General features: G+C 40.3%; 1 protein-coding gene and 1 non-coding gene across 2 annotated transcripts; both read left to right on the top strand.

Annotated features, from left to right (window-relative positions):
• Positions 1-1727: 1727 nt before the first annotated feature.
• TRNAA-GGC (transfer RNA alanine (anticodon GGC)) lies at positions 1728-1800 on the top strand. The gene has a single exon. It is a non-coding gene; the product is annotated as a tRNA-Ala (tRNA).
• Positions 1801-3015: 1215 nt separating this feature from the next.
• Positions 3016-14977, top strand: LOC146721106 (zinc finger BED domain-containing protein 5-like). The gene is given in 4 exon segments (XM_085487434.1): positions 3016-3212; positions 4183-5018; positions 13959-14378; positions 14778-14977. Coding segments are annotated over 4 exon segments (1653 nt in total).
• The last annotated feature ends 2323 nt before the right edge of the window (positions 14978-17300 follow it).

Here is a 17300-nt window from a genome sequence, read left to right as displayed (position 1 = left end):
AAAAGAACATAAAACTAATATCAGGTTGCACTCAACGAAATATTCAGTAATTTCTGAACACATAAGAAATGAACACCATACATTTAATTGGGATAACGTAAAAATGCTGGACAACGAGAATAATTATTATAAAAGGCTCATCTCTGAGATGCTACATATTAAAGAACAAAAAAATGGGCTAAATTTAAACAAAGATACTGAATTACTCAGCGAGTCTTATTTTGATATTTTGGATAAATTAGCGAACAATAAATAATAATAAGACAAATAGGACATTAACGGTTTAAACATAGGTATTAGATCATATATAAACACGCACATTCGTCGATTAAGTAGAGTTTGAAATGAGGTGTCTTTTTATATTGTTGGTCTTGTCTTGTGTCATCTTCAATAACTTTTTCATAAAAACGTGGTTAAAATTGTCAGGAAGGACGATGCCAAGTAAGCATATTGCTAATTGTTAAGGATATATATTTTAATTTTTGACATACGTTAATCGTCAATTTTTTATTAATCGCAGCGCTTACGGAACGTATTAATTTCTCGCATATTAACGATGAAACTTTTCGAGATTTGATTAAAGTCAAAGATCATATTGAGGCGAACATTTGTTGGATATGATGGATTGAAACACGCTTTAACTGCTTATAAATTCTCGACTCTTATTGAAGAACTAACATTAATTTTCGATATTATGTGTAATTTTTGTATGATTTTGTATTTTTTAATAATTACTGTAATATAATACTGAGGAAGACCGCGTGCGGTTGAAACGTTTATTTTATAATGATTGTAATTTTCGCTTAAGTTTAAGTATAGAATGTTTGTAGCTTTCACATAATGTTTTATGTTTAGTTTATACATAAAATACATTTTTTTGACAGAACAACTTTAATAATTGCTCGATGAGTTGGCCTCTTTATCTATCACTAGTTGTATTTACAATATACGAGCGAAACTTTGTATCAATTGATTTTTAATTAGAAACGTTTGACACTTAACACTATGTCATATATATTATAATATATAATTATGTAATATTAATTTGATTTTATATTTTTTTTATTTTATTTTATTTTTATTTCAATAAACTTTAGCCACTTATCTAAATATAAATCGTGTAAACCATATAAATCAAATCAAGCAATTAAGTTATATCACATGTTTTTGTACCACATAATTGTATATAGAAAAATTATATCTAAAAATTTTTTTTATTTGTTTCTTTTCGTCTATCTAAAAATGATTTTTGATTGGTCGAATTATGCTTAGGGAGAATTTACACCTTGGTAGAAAAGCAGAAATCAGAAAAGCAGAAGCCAATCAGAACTCGCGTTGGCTGTAAACTTACTAGATTGTAACCTCGGTGGTAAGTAAACTTACTGCCAACGCGAGTTCTGATTGGCTTCTGTTTTTCTGTTTTTTGTTTCTCTACCAAGATGTGAATCCTCCCTTACAGTTATAATTTCAGCTTACGGATTTATTGCTGTTGGCTGACATGTTACGCTACGCTCCTATTGGCTAAATCCTTATGATGTCTTAATGTTACGGCTATGGAATTTGTGTGCTATAGCTTTAACCCCGCACGCTGCTAATATCGTAAAGCACTAACGTCATCTGTTTAAAACTATCTAAATACTAATATTCTTATCATTGTTTATTCGCGTCTGGGCCTAATTACGACGCTTTGGGGGTGAAAGCATTGAGAAAAGTACTGTTTCGTAAGTGTCTGAATAGCTCAGTTGGAAGAGCATTCGCCCGGCAAGCGGAAGGTCTCGGGTTCGATTCCCGATTTAGCCAACTTTCCGACCAATATTTTTCTTGCCTATTTTTTTACAGGAGAAGTTAAAAGAGGAACAAGGGGAATTTTTGAGATCCCAACCATAGGATACAAATTCCCAGATTTCTTAATTTTCTTACTTAATTTTGCAATAACATCGCGTTTAGCTCTATGCCGAGAAAAAAGAGATGTATATATCGTGTTTTATATTAAAAGAGCCGATCTAATATTCTTATCTTTATGTATATATATATATATATATATATATATATAATATATTGTGACGTGGCCTTTTGGAGCCCGTCACAAGGGCGGACGCGCCCGGCCGGGAAGCGTCGGAGAGCGTTCAGAATTTTGCGTATCTTGCGGGTGAACAGCGACCTTTTCGCTGGCTCGTCCTTACTCGGTAGCGGGAGTCGAGGTGGTGAGCCAGGAGAGTTTAAATTGTTTTAGAGAGAAGAGGACCCAGGCGAATTGAGGAGGGACGACCCCGAAAAGAGAGAAATGGAGGCTGAGCGCCCGGCCCGGTGAGTAGTAAAGAGAAATCAAGTATACGCGGTACCGAGAGTATAAGAATAAGATACTGCAAGTGAAATCATTACAGCCCCGGGTAGACGACAATAAGCAGTCCGGAACAGGAACGGAAAGGCGCCTGCATCCCTCCACAAGGATAATCACCCCTGAGGGGCCCGCCGCCACACGTCGAAGACGACCCGGAGATCGTCCGGGACCGATCATCGGGACGGAGATCGATACGAGGATCGATTCTGGGCCTGGCGCGGGGCGCAACGCTGCCGCGAGACATGGCAACCGGGCCGGGGTGGCGCGCAGTGTCTCCCCCTCCCCGAGCGTACCTCCCGAGGCAGTGTTGTTAGATGGGCTAGGTTTTTTCGCGCATGCGCGTATTACCGTGACGTAACCATGATGACTACAGTAACGTATGATGTTTGCGCGCGCAACTACGGACCAAGACCCTGGACCACAGAGTTTTGGCGGAATCGCAGGAAACAGATAAATTGAACGTACGTAAAAATAAATAAATTATTACAATATATGTAATATAAAAGTGTATTATGGATCCAAACGTTAGTAAAGAAGCTATTAAAAAAATTTGCGCGCGCAGCTACGGACCAAGCAGACCCTGGACCACGGAGGCGGAATCGCAGGAAGCAGATTAATTGAACGTACGTAAAAATAAATAAATTATTACAATTTATATAATATAAAAGTGCATTATGGATCCAAATGTTAGTAAAGGAGCTATTTAAAAAATCCGCGCATTTCAAAATTTATGGTTAGACAAAACAATTTTTAAAGGATGGTTGGCTCCCCATTCTGAACCAAATAAAGCATTTTGTAATATTTGTAAAAAAACTATTGCTTGTTGTAAGACAAATTTAGTAGCTCACTCACAATCGGTCAAACATCCCAGATAGCACAAGACGTCCTATGGACGTACATTTTATATCCATTTTACGTATGTACGTCCATGGACATGAAATGAACGTCCATTGTACATCCGATTTCGGACATCCATCAGTGACTAATATTTGGACGTCCACAGGATGTCCATCAAATTCTCTTACAGCACGAAATATTGCTAAAATATTGCATAAATATTTTATTTCATTGTATCATAATAAATATTGAAGCAACATTGTGCAAATATTATAGATTTAATATTTTATTGGAGACATTGCAAAATATACTATGCAATATTATCTTGTAATAGTTCCTTCATTTGCCGCTATGCGACGCAAGATTCGCTGTTCATCTCGCTATTAAATTTAGTTAAGAGAATTATAAAGCGCATGCAAAAAGTGGCTATTACAGTTAAATATGTTATAATTATTTTGATCAGTTTAACCTTTCTGATACTATCCCAACACAAAAAATTTAGATATTGAATTAATTGAAAAAATTGAACAAATAAAAATTCGGATAAATAAAATGCGAAAATAAGAAATATTCTGCAATATTTTATGATTAGTATAAACATGAATTAATTTTGCATGTCAAATTTATTATTGCTTATAAATTTCTTCTTTATGAATTTTAAATGTCATTTTCAACGATATACATGTATAATAAAGAACCAAAATATGTTTATTAAAGATTTAAAATTTATTCATAAAAGATCCAAAATTGGTCCATTAGATCCATAATTAGTTTATATGAGATCCAAAATTCGTCCGTTAGATACATAATTTATCCATTTAAAATCCATAAATGACCAATAATGGACGACTTATGGACGTCCAGACCAGTTGCAAACGGACGTACAATGAACGTCCCTTGTACGTCCGTTGCAGGTAATCTGGACATCCGATGGATGTACACAATGTCCGACCGGACATCCGTTGTACGTACATAGGATGTACTTGTGCTTATTGGGATATGACAAAAATAAGTCAACATCAAAATGATCAAAGTCCTCCCGATGTTGATAATACTTTAACATATATTAATAAAGTAAAACGCGCGGAAATTAAATTAGCATCCTTTTTCGCGGAACATAATATTGCTTTTGGAAATGTAGATCATTTAGTTCCTTTATTAAAAAATATTTGTATTGAGCCTGGAATTGTACGAGATCTTTCATTAGGCCGAATAAAGTGCACTCAAATTGTTAAAGAAATAATTGCAAAACGCGAAACAGAAAAATTGATAGAAATTTTAAAAACGTGTAAATTTTCCATTTTAATAGACGAAAGTACAGATGTCACAAATACAAAATTTATGTGCGTACTTGTAAAATACGTTTGTCCTATTAATAAAAAAGTAAAAACACAATTGTTAGAATCATTATCATTAGATGCCACAAATTGTACCGCAAAAAATATGTTTAAAGCTTTTAAAACATTTTTAGAAAAAAACAAAATTCCGATACAGAATATCGTTGGAATGGCAAGCGATAACGCGTCAGTAATAATCGGATGTAATAATTCCTTTTATTCGCATTTAAAATTAGAAATATCGAATTTAATCATGTTAAATTGTATTTGCCATTCTTCCGCGATTATAGCAAGTAAAGCCTGTGAAAAATTGCCCTCGCTTTGTGAAACTTTGATTAGAGGAGTTGCTACTTACATTTTGGACAGTGCAAAGAGATCTGCAATTCTAGAAGTTTTTCAAAATTTTTTTAACGTTGAAAAAAAGATCTTAAAATTATCCAATACCAGATGGTTATGTTTGCATAAATGTGTAGTTAGATTACTTGAAAATTGGGATGTATTACGTAGTTATTTTGCTTTAGCTGTTTTTGAAGATAAATTAAAATCTGCCGATAATATTTTTTTAACATTATTAAACAATGATTGTATTAAAGCTTATTTGTTATTTTTAAAATACTGCTCAAATTTTTTTAATAGTTTTAACGCTCTGTTTCAGTCTCGTAAAATTTTAATTCATAGATTATTTAGTACTAGTAATCAATTAATTTTTCAATTAGCTCAAAATTTTGTAACTTCGGAGGCTTTGATGCACATCGCTACTTTAAATGTAGACGATGAGAAAAATATTAAAGATCTGACTGATGTATATGTGGGACCAGAGTGTGAGGATTTTTTAAAAAAACAGTCTTTAGAATGTGTGAAAGAAATTAAATTAAATTGTTTAGAATTTTATAAAATAGCAGTTAAAGAAATGATGAAGCGTTTACCTTATAAAGATTTCTTTTTTGAACAATTGAGTTTTTTAGAAACTAAAATTACTCTTTATAATGAAAGTAGAAATAAAATTAAAGATTTGTCTCATATTGCTTTAAAATTTGGAAATATTATTGATATTACACAATTAGCTTATGAGTGGAGAATATTGCCAACAATTTTTAATAATTCAGAAAAAGAAGAATTAGCTTCCTTAGAAATTGATGATATGTGGAGAAAAATATTAGATTATAAAAATTATAACAATGAAAAAATTTTTGTACAATTAAAATTATTAGTTGAAATAGTACTTTCTTTGCCGCATTCTAATGCTGAAGCAGAACGGATATTTTCTATAGTTACCGATGTTAAATGTAAAAAACGAAATAGATTAGCTAATGATACCATTTCTGCTATTTGTAAAATTCGATCAAGTTTCCAATCCGATAATATTAATTGCACAAATTTTACTATTGATTCAAGACATTTGGAATTACATAATGCACAAAATTTATATTCAAAAGTAGACGTGCAATAATTAATTTTATTTATATTTTTTTATATTTTAGATTTGCGATTATCTTTATTTTTCGTATGTGTACTAATAATTTTTATTTTTCAGTTGTGCAATAATTATTTTTATTTTTTATGTGCACTAATTATTTTCATTTTTTAAATGTGTAACGTGCAATGATTACTTTTATTTTTTATGTGCACTAATTATTTTTATTTTTCAGATGTGCATCGTGCAATAATTACTTTCATTTTTCATGTGCACTAATTATTTTTATTTTTCAGATGTGCATCGTGCTATAATTACTTTCATTTTTCATGTGCACTAATTATTTTTATTTTTTAGATGTGCATCGTGCAATAATTACTTTCATTTTTCATGTGCACTAATTATTTTTATTTTTCAGATGTGCACTTATAGTAAATATTATATTATTTAATTATTATTTGTAAAATTAAATATATAGATTGTTTTTGATATTTTTTGTTAATAATAAATTAAATAATTTATATATTTTATCATATATATATATATATCTATATATATAAGCACCGTCCGTCTGTCTGTCTGTCTGTACCCGAACTACTTCCGCATTTGTGGACCGATTGTCTCGAAATTGGTACCAAAATGTTGCAAATTTTTCGGGGGTGGCTGCTGTGGGTTTTTTTTTTAATTTTTTTATTTTTATTTTTTTTCCTCAGAGGAGGGTATGTTTTTGCAAAAAAAATTTTTTTTGCAATATTTCTGAACACATGGTATCAAAATGTTGCAAAATTTTTGGAGATAGCGACGATGCGGTTTTTTTAAGTGTTACACTTCCACCCACTCACCCACCCACGCATTTACCCACATGCATACGCATTTATAGACCAATTTTCACGAAATTAGTACCAAAATGTTGCAAATTTTTCTGAGGAAACTGCTGTGTGGGTTTTTTAAGTTTACGCCTTCACCCACGCACCCACCCGCGCAATCGCATATTTATGAACCGATTTTTTTTAAATCGGTACCAAATTGTTGCAAATTTTTTGGAGATGGCGACGATGCGGTTTTTTCAAGTGTTACACCTCCACCCACGCACCCACCCACGCGCATGCGCATTTATGGACCAATTTTCACGAAATTGGTACAAAAATGTTGCAAATTTTTCTGAGAAAGCTGCTGTGTGGGTTTTTTAAGTTTACGCTCCCACCCACGCATCCACCCACGCAATCGCATATTTATGAACGGATTTTTGTAAAAATTGGTACCAAAATGTTGCAAATTTTTTGGAGATGGCGACGATGTGGTTTTTTCAAGTGTTACACCTCCACCCACGCATTCACCCACACGCATGCGCATTTATGGACCAATTTTCACAAAATTGGTACAAAAATGTTGCAAATTTTTCTGAGAAAGCTGCTGTGTGGTTCTTTTAAGTTTTATCCCACCCATGCATCCACCCACGCATTCAAACATTTATTCACAGACTTTTTCGAAATTTGTACTCAAATTTTGTCCGGGATGGCTACTATATGATTTTAACAAATTTTTATCACTTTATTTATCCACCCACGCACCCACCCAAAAAAAATTTAAACATTTATTTTGATATAAATTTCGTGAAAATCGGACAACAAATGTGGAAGTAGTTCGCAGGTAATACAAAAAAAGAATTAATTTTTTGTGTTAAAACGGATTTAATATAGGCTATATGAGGACCGCGCGAAGCGCGGTCCGAATAGAAAGGCTTTGAGGACCGCGCTTCGCGCGGTCCGAAAAGCTAGTATATATATATACAGGGTAGTCAAAAAGTATCGGACCCCCCCAATATTTCCGTTCCCTTGCATTTTACAAGAAAATGTTTCAGACAAAAGTTGTAGGGTTTAAAAAGATCTATTTACTGATCTTATCAGTTTGACCTTGGATGGCGTCGCCAAGGTCAGATCGAAATTACATTTTACATACGAAATTACATACAATTACAGTGGCGTGTGGGTCCGGCCAGTTAAGGCAAGTGTGGCGTGTGTCCAGCCAGTTAAGGCAAGAGTGGCGTGTGGGTCCAGCTGGCCGGACCCACACGCCACTCTTGCCTTAACTGGCTGGACCCACACTACAGTACACTGTAGCTTTCAAGCCTCACAACTCGGAAAGTACTCAACGAAAATAAACTTTCTTGTAGTGTTTTGGAAAGGTCTCGAGATAAGCTACAAGAATATGCAATAAAAAGTTAGGTGTTCCATTTAAAAAAGTTAATGTAATTTCGATCTGACCTTGGCGACGCCATCCAAGGTCAAACTGATAAGATCAGTAAATAGATCTTTTTAAACCCTACAACTTTTGTCTGAAACATTTTTTTGTAAAATGCAAGGGAACGGAAATATTGAGGGGGTCCGATACTTTTTGACTACCCTGTATATATATATATATATATATATATATATATATAGAGAGAGAGAGAGAGAGAGAGAGAGAGAGAGAGAGAAAGTATTAATATATTACATATATAGTATTTTATCTTATTGTTAGATATTTAATAAAATGTTTATTATTATTTTTATTAAATATGTATTTTATTATTATATAAATATATAATACGTACTTGTTAAGAATACTGGTAAGGTTTTTGGCAGTTTTCCTTACCCATGCAACAAATGTTGGTATTCTTTGATTTCTGCCAAATAAATTTCAATTTTAATTTAAATTGTGTTAAAACTTCTTAACCTTTTATTTTCCTTTATGTGTATATTATTATAATTTATGTATATTAAAATTAATCAATAATTCAAATTATAAATTGTATAAATAAAAGCTAAACTCGTAATTTACGTATGTTATAACATAGGTACACGTATATGTATATATTTTATAATTTCATTATTTGTTTATTGTATGTTTATATTTAACATTTTTAATTAAATTTATTACATTTATAATAAAAATTATACGATTCATTAATTATTTTAAAAAATTTTCAATAATTTAAGAAAAATTAAACAGAGGGGGAAATCAGGACCCCATTTGATGCGAGTGACTACTTCATTGATACTACATTCAATGCGCATGCGCGAAAAAACCTAGCCCGTCTAACAACACTGTCCCGAGATCCTGCCGGCCCGAGGCGAATTTACTGTTCCGCGAACCGGTGTCCTGAGCGTACGAAGACAACGACCCGCATTTAGCGACTACTACGCAGTACTGTAAGGCCACCTCCTCGATCTTCCGGTAAGCGCGGATTCGGCCGAGATCCCGTGTGCTACTAGAGTCTTTAGCGATACGTTATAATTTATTGTAGAGAATACCGAGAATCTGTCGGAATACGCACGGGACTCACGTCGATTTCCGCGTAATTACGTATTTAAGCATCCCTTTGCCTTCTTCGCCTCTCCGAGGGGCACCGAAAACGAGTCGACAGTCACTTTATTATCGTATCATTATTGTAAAATTGTATCGAGTCCTTTATTACCGAGCTTTGAGAATAACTTTCGCTGGATACTAACGTATGGCGTTCACGATCCCGAGTGGACAAAAAAGGGAGGAGAGTAACGATAATTAGAGAAAAAACCCAGCGACCTCCTCCGAGTTCGACGATTATATTGTATAAACGCCTTGTTTCTACACCACTAACTGGAAATATACAATTGTTATTTTATCTTATATTTGATTGTAGTTTATGTTGATATTTCCTCTCTCTCTCCGAGACTGCGATTCCGACTCTCCTTGCGGAAAGAGCCCCGACACTCTACCTCCTGTTGATACCGAGCTTCCGAGGCTAAGCCGTCGTGTCCGCTAATTAGTTGTCGCGATTTTCATGAGTGGTGCGGCCTGACCGTACCTGGCGCCCAATATTCGATACCGAGTAGCGATCGAGAGAACGAAGAGCGGCACGACGAAGTTGCGCATCGGTCTCTCTCTCACTCTCTCTCTCTCTCTCTCTTGGTGAGAAAGGACGGAGAGATGGTGGCAATATATATATATATATATATATATATATTTCTATATGCGCCTTAGAGGGAAGAAGGGAGGTTGAAGAAAACCACAAATCTCTCTACTAGTGCGGGAAATCCACTATGATTCTCGAGGAAGGAAAAGAACCACGAATCTCGCCGCTAGTACGGGAAATCTACTATGATTCTCAAGGAATAAGATGAAGAAAACCACGAATCTTTCCACTAATGCGGGAAATCCACTATGATTTTCAAGGGAGGTAAGGAAAAAAAGACGCTCTCGTTACAAGTTTAAAAAAGGGAATATCTTTGTTTAGAATCCGGGAATTATTTACAAGAGGCAAAATGATAACAATTGCCCCGGAGTAACTTACTACTTATTGTAAGCGTTAGTTGATGAATTGTAGCTCGATGGAACCTTGGTTGGCTGCAGGTAGCTCGGTGGTCCTCTGGAGACACGTGTCATGCAAAAGACCACGAATAAGGCACAACTACTACTTACAATACAAATGATTTGGATTGAAAAAGAAAGCAAAGAATCTCTGTGTCTCGTATGGTGTCGTCATTGAAAATTTCCCTATTTGTTGGGAAATACTAACTATACAAACCAATGGAGAAGAAGGCGCAAGAAAATATATATATATATATATATATATGTATATATGTATATTCTTGCGCCTCCTTCCCATTGGTTTGTTAGTATTTTCCAACAAATAGGGAAATTTTCAATGACGCCCTTTAGGTCCGGAGACGTCTCTTTGACTTTGGAAATTAATACGATTAGTTAGGGCTTTTATTTAGAGCCTTAGGTTTCGATGAATGGAGAATTTGTTCTTATCAAGGGAGGTGATATGTTTATTACTTTCTCGAGTTGTGACTTAAACAGATATCGCTGATCTGTCAGGCGAGGATTGTTTAGAGTTATCCGATCAACTGCCTTATCTTTTAAGGTGCCGCGAGTAATAGTTTTAGAATTTTATGGATTGATCTGTTTGGCTCTCGAGGTGTGTATATTTTTTATTTTCGATGATTTAGCTCTCTTTCGGATTATGTTTACTTTGCTTGTTAGATCGTATGCGCCTGCGATATTTCAGATATCGCATTGCGTTCTCCGAAAGAAAAGAATCGTGGAGACCGCAGGACGTAACAATTAATAATAATATAATTATGATATTTAAATCGGCCAATAGAGCCAAGCGCGAAAATTAATTGTTCGCAATTGTATCTCTTGGTTTGAGATTACTAAATTCCATATGTTGCGGATTGGAGAGAGAGAGAGAGAGAGAAAGTGTGTGTGTGTGTGTGTGTATGTGTGTGTGTGAATGCATCTCGGAGTGCATTCTTCGCCTTGCGACAAGCGCAGCTAACTGCGCTGAAATAACCGCTCGAATTTGGCGCGACGATTCGCGCTAAATCTCCGTGCGCCAATCGCGAGCAAACGCGCCCCGCCATATCGCAAGACAGCGCGCGTCTTTAACGCTCGCAATATCTGTCGTTTGAACGGTGACAGGTAACCGTCTCGTAATAAATATAAACCGACGACAACAAGTGATTTTGTCCTCCGACATTCGAGAGGATTCTATCTTTATGTGGAAGGAACACAAACACGGTGTTCCTTACCTCGGAACTCTCTCGAAGGTCGGTAGAAAACAATCACGTCGGTTCACGCGCTCTCTTGTCGAACGGATCTATCGTCGTACAGTCGTTCGCGCGTACAGACATCGTTACTTTCTCTCTTCTCGATTTTCGTCGCACTTCTCGCGGGAGATCGATTTTGTCGTTGGATTGCACTTCCGGCAATCATTGCACGCTTCTAATTGCAGTTCACTTGCATTAGAGCATTTCTTTTGTACTGTATAATTATTTGTAAAATATATTGTGTGCCGTGAACTTTCTTTATTTTCTTTTTTTTTTCTGTGCCGTCCTAAACTTGACACTCGCGTCCGCGCACTAACTATAATCACTCCGCGTAGCACCGAATATTGCACACCATATATTAATTAACCTCGAACTTACATATGGAAAAATAGGCGAGAAAAATATAAGTCCGAAAAGTCGCTGAAGCGGGAATCGAACCGGCGTCTTTCACTTTCCGGGCGACTGCTCTTACCAACTGAGCGTTATTTACTAACATCTATTAGAAGGCATTATAAGGCGTTATTTATTATCATCCATTATAAGGCAAATGAAAAATATTGGATCGAAAGGGTATGAATAGCTTAGTTGGTAAGAACAGTCGCCCGGAAAGTGAAAGACGCGGGTTCGATTCCCGCTTCAGCGACTTTGCGGACCTATATTTTTCTCGCCTATTTTTCCATATGTAAGTTCGAGATTAATTTATATATAGAATTTAAGGCAAGAAAAGGAGCTTCTGGAGCGAGAGCTCGCGTTGACGCGGCGAGAGACCGAGCTCCTTCGAGGGATGAGAGGAGAGAGAGAGGCTGAGCGTGGCGCGGGAACTGACAGGCGGGTGCAGTAAGTGAGAGCTTATTAGGAGATGGACCCGACGGAGACGATGGAAACGACGGCGCGGGTCGGCATAACAGTTATTGCCGCGAGTGAGGCCTGGGACGTATGTGAGAAGCAGGTGCGTCTCTTCGCGACCACATACAGACTGCGAGATAAGATGACAAAGATATTAATAGGATCGCGACTCAAGGGAAAGGCGGCCGAATGGTTTTGATCGAGGCCCGAATATATCGAGATGTTGATGGATAATTTTTTTGCAAAAGATGAAGGACATGTTCGATCATCGTCCGAACAAATTGGTGCGAAAAAGAGAATTCGAAGGACGAGTCTGGAGGAGAGGCAAAGTTTTCAGCGCATATATGCACGAAAAAATTATTCTGGCTAACAAGTAGCAGAGAATGATCTCGTCGATTATATTATCGACGGGATAACGGACCTGAACTTGCAGAATCAGGCAAGAATCCAAGGATTCGAGACGACGGCATCCTTGTTGCGAGCGTTCGAGAGAGTGACCCTCCGGCCAAAGGGACATACATAAGGACGGCGCCGTCGCCCCGACGGCACAGGCGAGCAACGACACGAGGCCTCACGGAGGAGCGAAGCAGCGGAGGAGCGACAGAGGAGAGCAGAAACCCAGTCGCTGCTACAATTGCGGAGGACAGAACCACCTGGGGGCAAACTGTCCGACGAAGGAGAGCGGCGTAAAATGCTTTTGCTGCGGCGGACGCAGACACGTGGCGGCGAGGTGCACCGGCAAAGCGAACACCAAAGACAGCTGTACTGTGAAATCTACGACAAAAAATATTATAAAGACGTGCGTATAAAGTTAAAGCCATGATAGATACGGGTAGCGACATGTGCTTGATGCGCGCGGATTGTCATAATAAATTAGATATTCCGCTGAAAAAAAATAAAATATATTTTTGCGGTATTGGTTCGGACGGAAATGAGACATTAGGCGAATTTCATGCTGACGTCTGCATCGACGAGAACGTATATCCGATAAGAATACGAGTAGTATCCGACGGGCTGATGCGGTATGACTTAATTATTGGCATCGACTTTTTAAGAACCGTTGAAATTATAATAAGGAACGGCAAAATGGTTGTCGTAAAATCTAGTCCGGCTTCGGAATTGACCGGGTTACCGGAGGTACTTCAAATTGACTGCGTGCTCGAAGCAAACGAGTTAGACGTTGCGCATTTTAATAATAATCACAGAGACTCGTTAGAAAATTTTATTTAAAATTATACACCAAATAGAACGCGGGATATAGACGTAAAAATAAAATTGATTTTAAAAGACGAGGAGCCCGTATATCAGCGTACGCGGAGATGCTCCAAACAAGAAAAGCAAATTATAAAAAACAAGTAGATGAATGGACACGCGACGGCATTGTGCGACCATCGTTATCGGAGTATGCGAGCCCTGTAGTTTTAGTGGAAAAAAAAAAAAAAAAAAAAAAAAAAAACGGCGCGTATCGACTGTGCGTCGATTTTCGATAATTAAATCAAAAGATTGTGTAGGATCGATATCCTTTGCCGCTTATTGACGATCAAACCGGCTGCAGTGCGCGAAAATTTTTACTACGCTAGACCTTGAGAACGGATTCTTTCACGTAGAGGTAGACGAAGAAAGTCGAAAATATACGGCATTTATTACGCCCGACGGGGAATACGAATTTTTAAAAATGCCGTTCGGCTTGTGCAACTCGCCGGCCGTTTTCCAAAGATTCGTGAACGCGGTTTTTCAAGACTGGATTAACGACGGGACCGTATTAACGTATATGGATGATTTGATCGTGCCGTCGGAAAACTGCGAGGAGGCGCTAGAGAGACTCAAGCAAGTATTTGACAGAGCGAGTGAATCGGGCTTGGCGATAAACTGGGGAAAGTGTCAATTTTTGAAAGCGAAGGTGGAGTTCTTGGGACACGTAATAGAGTCGGGCAGTGTGCGGCCGTCGGAAGCGAAGACGGATGCGGTTACGCGGTTTCCAGAGCCGGAAAATGTAAAACAATTCCAAAGTTTTCTGGGACTGTCAGGTTACTTCCGAAAATTCATTTGTAATTATTTGTTTATCGTGCGGCCGTTGACAAATTTATTAAGAAAAAATGTAACTTTTCGTTTTGAAGGAAAAGAGAAATGCGTTTAACGAGTTAAGCACCAAAATAGTATTAATTTGGTGAACAATCCTGTTCTAAAAATATATACTGTCAATACGACCACCGAACTCCATACCGACACGTCGAAGTACGGCTATGGCGCTATTTTATTACAGTGTGAGAACAATAATACCTTGCGCTTCGTGTATTATGCGAGCGGTCGTACAACCGCGGCCGAAGAAAAGTACAGCAGCTACGAACTCGAGGTACTCGCGATCATAAAAGCTTTGAGAAAGTTTCGCGTATATTTAATAGGTATCTCGTTTAAAATTATTACAGATTGCAAAGCGTTCAGTCTGGCAATGAGTAAGAAAGACTTGTGTGTCCGAGTAGCAAGATGGGCTCTGCAATTAGAGGAGTTCGATTACGTCATTCAACATCGACCGAGAAAAGCGATGACGCATGTAGACGCGTTGAGTCGAAATCCGTTGCCAGTATGCATGACAAGCGAGCAAGAAAATGCGGTTGACCACAAATGATTGCGGTCGACCCACGCTCCTTGTCGACGCCCTCGTTCTCCAACACACCAGACGCTTATTCCACCTTTCATCCCTGCACCTGGCCACATGGCCCGCCCATCTCCACTTCAGCGCTGCTATTTGTCCGACGATGTCGGGGACTCCTGTCTTCGATCTTATGATATCATTTCTCACCCTGTCTCTAAGACTGATCCCTAACATTGATCTTTCCATTGCTCTTTGGCATACCCTAAGTGAATTTGCACTGCGCTGGGTCAGTGTCATAGTTTCCAGGCCGTAAGTTGTCACCGGCAGTATGCATGATCTATATACTTTTTGCTTGAGGTTTATGGGAATTTTAGGGTCTTTGATAATATACCTTAACTTTTTTTTTTTTTTTTTTTTTTGACGCAGTGGGAATCCTCATGGATACCACCGCTCTCCGGGAAGAGAGCGGATGGTTATGTGGGACTTCTTGCTCCCCTCGGCCGATCCACGAATGAATCGGTCAGGGGGCTCAAGACATACCTCACTAAACCCACTGCGGATACCTTCTCGGGCGTTTAAGGGGGACGGCGAGGATGCTGGGATCCCATGCCGTCTCGCCGCCCCCCCGCCTTATCCCTCCTTGGGAGAGTGTTGCAGAAGGCAATACTCTCCCCCCTGCGAATTGCATCGTGCGGGGTCCTCGCGGTTGCGACGCAGGGCGGTATCAACCCCACGTCGCGCCCTCCCAAAGAGTTTGGGGGGCGGGGTCACGGCTCGAGTGTCCCGCTCGAGCCGCCACCCCCCGCCTCTAGAGTGGTGCTTCCTCCCCCTTCCGAAGGGAGAGGGGAATTCGGCATTCACTCCGAAGGCCCTCACCAGGGGGTCCCTCTCAGAAGGAGAGAAACCCCCTCCGTGGACGACGTTGCCCTCCCACCGGTGCCATGTGGCTTCCGGTGAGAGGGCCCCGTGCGTCACGTCTTCGTCAAAGAGGGGGACCCAGGCGCCCCGAGCGGGAGAGCAATGCCCACCCGCCGGGGACACGTGGCCCCCCCTCGGTCCCCCCGGCTGCGACTCCTTCCGCTCCCTTAGGAGTTGGGATTCGGTCGCAACCGGGGGATTTCCCTTCCGGGTGCGTAGACCCACCCCCCCGGTGGGGTGATGCGTCCACGCCCCCGGTTCTCGTAAAGCTCCAGGGGGGGGGCATTAGGGACTTAGTTGTGTCCGCCCCCCCCCCCCCGGGAACCTCATCCTGCGTCAAAAGTTGACGCAGGTGTGTTGGGGGCGGACCCCCCCCCCCCGATCCGCGCCGCCGCAAACGAGCGAGCTCGCCGACGGCGCGAAAAGGGAAGGCCCGGCCCCGCCCTCCACGTCTGCTCTCCTTTTTCGGAGGTTGTACTCCCCCCGACCCCCGCCGCTATCGACGGGCAAGCCCGCCGAGGGCGAGGGAGGGGGAGGGGGCACACCTCCCCCCTCCGTGTTTTCTCCTTCTTTTTCTCCTCCGCTGGGGGCGCGCCCCCCCCCCCCGATCCCCGACACCACAAACGGGCAGGCCCGCCGGTGCCGGGGAAAGAGGGGGCACGTCCCCTTTCTCTGCCCTTCCTTCTCTCTCCCTCTCCCTCTCGGCCTCCTCCTTCTGCAGCATAACCTTGCTGCAGAAGGAGGAGAACGCCCTCCAAACATCTTCGTTATCTGTCATTGCCCCCACTATTGAGGGCAATGACAGATCCATCCCTGCTGCGGCCACGAGCTCCACTCTTTCACCCGCCCAGGCGACACACTCGGCGAGTGTGTGCTGGGCGGTATCGCGCTCGTGGCCGCAGTGATAGCACCGCGTCGTGCGCTCCTTCCCGATTCTTTGCAGGTACTCACCGAAGCAACCATGCCCGGTGAGCACCTGCGTCATGTGGTAGGACACCCCACCCTTGGCCCTGTCTAGCCAGTTCTCTAGACAGGGCCGTATTGCCCCGACGGTGCACTGTCCCGGCAGTGTTGGGTCTGCCAGGAACTCCTTCCAATTTTGGATCAGCGCCCGTCGGGAGTGGACCCTCACAGCACGCCGGAGACTATCCGTCAAAGTGATGCCCGCCCGCTGGTACGCACGTGTGCGCGTGTACACTTCCGCATACATGCGGGCGAGCATCTCGACGGAGGGCACTCCGGAGAGTACCCCCGTTGCCGTCCAGCTGACCGTACGGTAGCCCCTGCTAATCCTGTTAGCCACCCGCTTCTGCACTTGTCTTAGTGTATTTCTAGGACCGCGGGCAGCCTCCAGGCATCTTGACCACACTGGGGCTCCGTACAGCAGCATGGCATGTATAGTCCCGACGTACAACCTCCTTACACCTCCACCAGGTCC

Source organism: Nylanderia fulva, unplaced genomic scaffold (genome assembly GCF_048542155.1).
Source record: "Nylanderia fulva isolate GAGA-0341 unplaced genomic scaffold, ASM4854215v1 Scaffold55, whole genome shotgun sequence".
Classification (NCBI taxonomy): domain Eukaryota; kingdom Metazoa; phylum Arthropoda; class Insecta; order Hymenoptera; family Formicidae; genus Nylanderia; species Nylanderia fulva.
The sequence above is the reverse complement of the archived record's forward strand: the minus strand, read 5'-3'. Positions and strand labels throughout refer to the sequence as shown.